The sequence below is a fragment of the Etheostoma spectabile genome, unplaced genomic scaffold (assembly GCF_008692095.1).
Source record: "Etheostoma spectabile isolate EspeVRDwgs_2016 unplaced genomic scaffold, UIUC_Espe_1.0 scaffold314, whole genome shotgun sequence".
In the NCBI taxonomy this organism is placed as follows: domain Eukaryota; kingdom Metazoa; phylum Chordata; class Actinopteri; order Perciformes; family Percidae; genus Etheostoma; species Etheostoma spectabile.
In genome coordinates, this window is record NW_022605583.1 from 1,203,206 (window position 1) to 1,209,248 (window position 6,043).

At 42.7% G+C, this 6,043-nt stretch overlaps 1 protein-coding gene across 1 annotated transcript in view; it reads left to right on the forward strand.

Annotated features, from left to right (window-relative positions):
• The first annotated feature begins 631 nt into the window (after window positions 1–631).
• The window catches only part of gfra4a (GDNF family receptor alpha 4a), a 158,741-nt gene continuing 153,329 nt past the window's right edge, over window positions 632–6,043 (forward strand). Inside the window, exon 1 of the mRNA XM_032511088.1 lies at window positions 632–1,333. Coding sequence (XP_032366979.1) covers window positions 1,291–1,333 — 43 coding nt within the window. The 5' untranslated portion in view covers window positions 632–1,290. The remainder of the gene's footprint in view (window positions 1,334–6,043) is intronic.

The following is a 6,043-nucleotide window of genomic DNA, read 5'->3' on the forward strand; positions in this document are numbered from 1 at the left end:
TGTTTAATGTTGTGCAGCAAATTCTTTAGAAACCGACTATGATCATTCCCATGTTTCAGTGAGTGTCAGCCTTTTTTTACATACTGCACAAATAATCTTTTGGATGAAAGTGTCCCTGAGATGCATGCAGTAAAAACAAAACAACTCCCAACAGAGAAACCGCTCAAACATTAATTTCTCATCCAGAGTGTGAGTTTAACGGATTGAAAATAATTCCCAACAAAAAAACAGCACCCATAAAAGCTGTCACTATGAATAATTGAAATGTTCTCCATGATGAGTGCTGCTTCTAGTTTAATCCAATAATTCTGGATGTATGGCAAACACATTTCTTATAGACAAAAATAGATCAGCTCGTCTAGAACGTCAATCAGGTCCGCTGTCCTCAAAACCCAGTTCCAAATAGCTTATTCTTTGTTCTGTTTTGGAAGGAGAGCAGTTTGAGCACGTTAGACAGCAGGTAGTCTCAAACAGACCATGCTGGCTGCAAGATGGTCTCTTGATACTGATAGTCAGCCTGGCTCTGTTTTTACTGTGCTGCTGCTGTAGGGCCCCGAAAATATTTTCTCAACTTTCGTTCAATCAATGATTTTCTTGCAAGTCGACTGTGGTAGTTTCTCTATAACCTACTTTGAGAGGAGTGTGGATAGCCACCCATGCAGACTATGCAGCATTTTACGCAGGTTTATTGTTTCCATTTAATGGCAGTATGAAATAGCCTATCGATTTAACTTGTCCTATTTTAACTTTGGCCAAGATTGGATTTTTAAACGAGCTGGGTTGGGTGCCGCCTGGGAGCAGAGGATCACAGGGACGGTGTGACTCGCAGGTCGGAGTGCGCAAAACAACGCGCCCCTGTGATTCCTCCGCAGTCGCCAGACGGTGCGCAGGTGGAGGCGAAGAGGAGAGGAAGCAGCCGCTCAGGACGGACGGATGAGCAGGGATATCCAATACGCGCAAGATTTATTCCATCTAAAGGAACACACTGGTTTTCCCCTCCATCGCTATAGATTTGGAACCGCTGTCTTGCTTTGGCGCAGCTGTAACCCATTTCTCATCCATCACAAAAGTTTGACTGTTAAAAGATGATGCTCTGCTCCGCTCCTGTGTCTTCATGCATTGCTGTGGATTCCGGCGTCAGCGTAAGTGGCCAGTCATCACTTGAGAAACAGCTGCGATTCTTTCGGTCTTAATTTGCGGTGCCAATTTCAGCAGAGGGCTTTTATTCTGGCACAGCATCGCTCGACCGGGATTGCATCCATTTGAATTATTGTCGCACTCCGTTCCATAATGGACTTCCTCGGACTGTACTTCTTACAGCTGGCTCTTATCGGTAAGTTGAACCACACTTGGAACGTAATTCAGTATAGTTGAACTTGTGCAAAAACGAATACGTTGTTTTGCGGGTGGTCGCTGCAGCTCCAATTAGACCAGTTTCCAGTCTGATCATCATGCCTTTTAGTGCAATGTTCTCTAACCAGTGCTTATTAGCTTGCTTTGTTTTTGGTAGATTTATTTTACATTTATTTCCCTGCAAGATAAGCCCGTTGTGTAAATATGAAGCGATGCACAGGGTCCCGGGCAGAGCGGGGATACAGTTATTTATTTATTTATTTATTTATTTATTAGAAAGGACCACACAGACAGACCGCAAAGTATGCTGATGGACTGTACTGTAGCCTAATGAAGCGGCGACACTCGCTGGGTTTTTCCGCTCAAGAGATGCTTGCATGCCTCTTCACAGATTCGCGGAGCAAGTGTTGTGTTGCCCTGCAGGCAGCAGCCCGGACACACACCCCGTAGCTTAGTAGATGGTTTCCTAACAGCAGACGGATGTGAGAATAGATCACTAAAGAAAAGAGAGCCTCATAACTGTATTAGCCCACAATGCAGTTGCTGCTGCCGGTTCCCAGGTGTGTGTGTGTGTGTGTGTGTGTGTGTGTGTGTGTGTGTGTGTGTGTGTTGTGTATGTGTGTGTGTGTGTGTGTGTGTGTGTGTGTGTGTACACCAGCCTGTATGGTAAGTAGGCTAGTGTGCGCGCTTGTGCAAAATTGTCTTGTCTGTACAGTATGTGTATGGCAGAGCGGAATGAAAGTGTGTGTGTGTGTGTCTGCGTGCAAGAAGCATACTGTAGAACTGCCCAAAGTAGTGTGTGCTGTGCAGGAATACACTTTGAATTCATGGCACTTGTGCCAGCTGGTGCAAGCCATTTCTAATGTCACTGCTGTTTTCTGCTGGTCTCATTTAAAATCCATCTGTGGTAAAGGCTCAAGACTTTTTTGGATTCTGCTGTACTCTGTTCGGCAAAACTCCCCCCACCATGGAGAGAGGAAGAACTTTCCCGCAGAGCGAACGTGGGCTGGTAGCAGGATGTATGGATTTGAATAGACTGTGAGATTTATAGCCTCGATGATGACAGCTCCAAATCTCAGACTCCATTTCCTTTTGCTGCAGCTGGGATTGCAGCCACTCATGAGGCACACTGAAGCAGCCTCGCATGCTGGAAGTATGGTGGAAATTCTCAGGCTCCCAGACAAGACGTTCCACCACCTTGAACCCTGAACACACACACACTCCTGTCTGACACACTAAAGGAAGGGATGCTATGATGTCCCACGGTCTTCCCTCACATAGCACACAATATGTAAAACGTGTGTCACTCTGCTGTGCTGTCACTCAAGACATCTGGTGGAGCTGGGTGGCTAAGTAAAAGCAGGATGTGAGGGGGGGGGGCAGTCAGTCTTAGTCTTTTCTCTGCAGATATTCTCACCTTGTCAAAGAGATGTGCCAAAACAGCAGAGAGGGCCTCGTGATCTCGTCCAGCCACACAGGGAGGCAGACGCAGAGGGGAGAAGGGGGGGAGCAAAGGAACTGAAGCAGCTTTTGCCTGAAGATTAAAGATGGGAAGACGGAGGTGGTTGGTTTTCATCCACAGGTGGTATTAGGGGGGGTCAATTCTGTAATGATTTATTTTTACCGAAAAATTAGCAACTGTATGTTGTTTCAGTTGTGATTGTGATGCATTTTCTGTGTTGCCTCTTTTGGCGGTCAAAGTAGCACAGCACCATCTTGCACCAATTTTAAACAAAACATCAACACCGTAAAGAAACACTGTGGTTAATAGCTGGGATTTTGTTATAATGAGCACTTGGAATGAAAAGTCATATTTACAACTCAGTAATTTGAGCTTTCTTGAAAAAAGAAGGCAGCATCAGTTCCTTCAGCAGCTTCTGCCGAAGTATCGTTGAGCACACCAACACACTCTCCTAGGTGTTTGTGTGTAGACTGGTTTAGCTATACATTGGAGGACCAACACTTGGCAGCCCACTGCCTTATGAGGACCTTTCGTTTTAAGAGGATGTACTGAATAGGCTGTTCATCCTCCTCTAAACATGCCAGGCCAAACAATGCTCTAAACATGACCGTGATGTTTGCAAGAATGTGCTGTGTTTTTGCATTTCGTTAACTTTCGGGGTTTAACTCATGCATGGAAAAAAGAAAGGAGAAAAAAAAAAAAGCGTCTATTTACTTCAGATTGAAATTAGCATATTTACTGCTCAGTCTTGTGATGCTTCAGTGATTATCTGCCCACACCGCTCTGAACATTTTGCAATCATTACTGTAATTAGTCGACCAGGTTTGTCTGCATATTATTCTTCTCTAAGTGATAGGCAACAAATGAACACAGCCTACCTCACCATTGGGTGAGGGTTTGTATCTATATATCTATGGCTGTAATTGGCCTGCAAGAAGTAATGATCATAAACATAAATGGCCCACTACTCGAGAGTGGTATGCGTGTTTTCCCCAACATGACTTTGTGGAGATTTGTACTGTTTTAATTTTGCGAACAGTGTTATATCCATGGTGGTATTTGGCCTGCAAGAAGTAATGATCATAAACATAAATGGCCCACTACTCAAGGGTGGTATACATGTTTCCCCCAACATGACTTGAGATTGGCTCGTCACTGGGGCAGCTGTCATGGAGGGAAGGTGTGAACAGGTTGAGGATACATTAAACTGCAGGGACCTTTCACAAAGGCAAACTGGTGCGGCTGTAGATCAGATTCATCATAGTGGGGAGTCAGTAGAACGTCCTATAAAGAGGCCCTACAGACTGAGTAGGGCATCCACTGTTGATTTTGTATCAGCCTGTATTGGAAAACAGATGATTAAGTGTAATTTGCTTCTAAATGGTAGCCGACATCAGATACATTGGGGGGTGGGGGAATTAAACAGACCTTTTTTAAGTTGTCCTTCTGGTCCTGGTACTTTAGTACAATGACTGAATTCCAGAATTTTGTCATGCAGTTGTTTTGTGGTCAGTTTGTCTTAATTTTCCTTAACGTTCTTGTGATGGCTGATCTCCCTTTGTGATCACGCATCACCCCCACGCCTCCTCCATGCAATTGTTAACACAGAGGATTTAGAAACATGATGGACTCTTAAGAAGAGGAAATAATCTTATTTTTGTCCTCTTCCTCTCCAAAGCTGACCGCTGCTGTTTCTGTGCGAAAGTCGCCTGACTACACCGTTTTGTTTACATCGCCATACTGAGAAGTACAGAGAGAGTTTTGTGGAGCTGATAGTCCTAATTAGCTTTGTATCAACTCATTTGGTAATTGCTTTGAATGTAACAGACGTTCATTAATATTAAATAGAAGCTTTAAAAAAAAAAAGCTTTAAGGATTTTTCATTTGAGGAAAAAGTTCTTAAAAAGTCTAATATGTGGTTTTATTGCATTCTGGTGAATTTAGGCTTCTGTCAGTGTCTATCTGCCTCCTCTGAAAGGGATTTCTGCCTGTACGGTTATTGGATATCAGTGCCAGATGATGGGTCTGGACTTAAGACTGACCTATTTGAGTGGATCGGGTATTGACCGTGACGTAATTGATTCACATTAAATAAAGTTTCTTTGTCACCCTCACTATAAAATTCTTTGTTTTTACTATCGGGAACACTCATTTACTCACGGTGGGCCACCAACTCCACAGCAATCCCTGGTTGCATGGTTCTGATGAGTTAGCACTGGTGTCGGATTGGTACTTGCCATCTGCAGACGGAATCGGTTTCAGAAGAGAACAAGTTGGATCGGTGCATCTCTTGGAGGGGGTTCTGATAGTAAAATATTAACACTTTTAAAACATGTCTAATATCTTTCTAATTCAATTTTCTTGTGTTGTTCTCTCACATTTCCAAGACTATAGAAGTGTAAAAAATAGGCTACGTCAAACTATTCCAAGGGAGATTCATGATGAGGGCGCCACCCATATATTCTCTATCTTGTAAGGGGTCCTTGGCTGAAAGAAGATTGAGAACCTCTGTATTAGTGCACAGAGCTTAAATTGAACTGTGTAAATAAATCTTTTTATGTTATTTATTATTGTGTCATGCACACAAGAAGTATGCCCAGCCCAAAAGGGCAACCACTCCATTTGGTCATCAGTGCACAAGAGCCTTTCAGGATTTTGGAAAGACATTTCATGTAAGATGGGTGTCCTTCACTCATCATAATAAGGACAATACAAAAGAAAAAGTGATTCATTCTCAACTTTTCCAAATTCACATAGTTTCCACAACCTTTTATCTTCTTGGATGTCTTTAAATCTACCATCTTCAAGGGTAATAGGGAAGGATTTCTGTTCTCAACTGAGCCACTAACCACCTCGACTCCTCGATAAATGTGCTGTAACATAAAGTTCAGGACCATAATAATGTGTGATTTGAGTATAAGTTTGCAGTTTTGACAAAAATTTTCTTACAAATAACTTACTTCTGATTTTGTTCATGCTGAAGGTTAAATGCGTACCATATGTATGTTGTAATTGGATGTCTTTAAAAACAGCATGAATTATTATTAATATTATAATGTTGTTTTGGCCTAGAGACACACCTTTTTATTAGTCCTGTTATCTAACATATTAAAGGAGAATTCCAGTTGATTCCAACACGTAGCGCTGTTTGTATATTTGGAGGTCTGTCAGTAGAGAGAAAAACGAAACCAATCAGTGCTGCCTACACCGAGTTATCCTCCTGCTAGA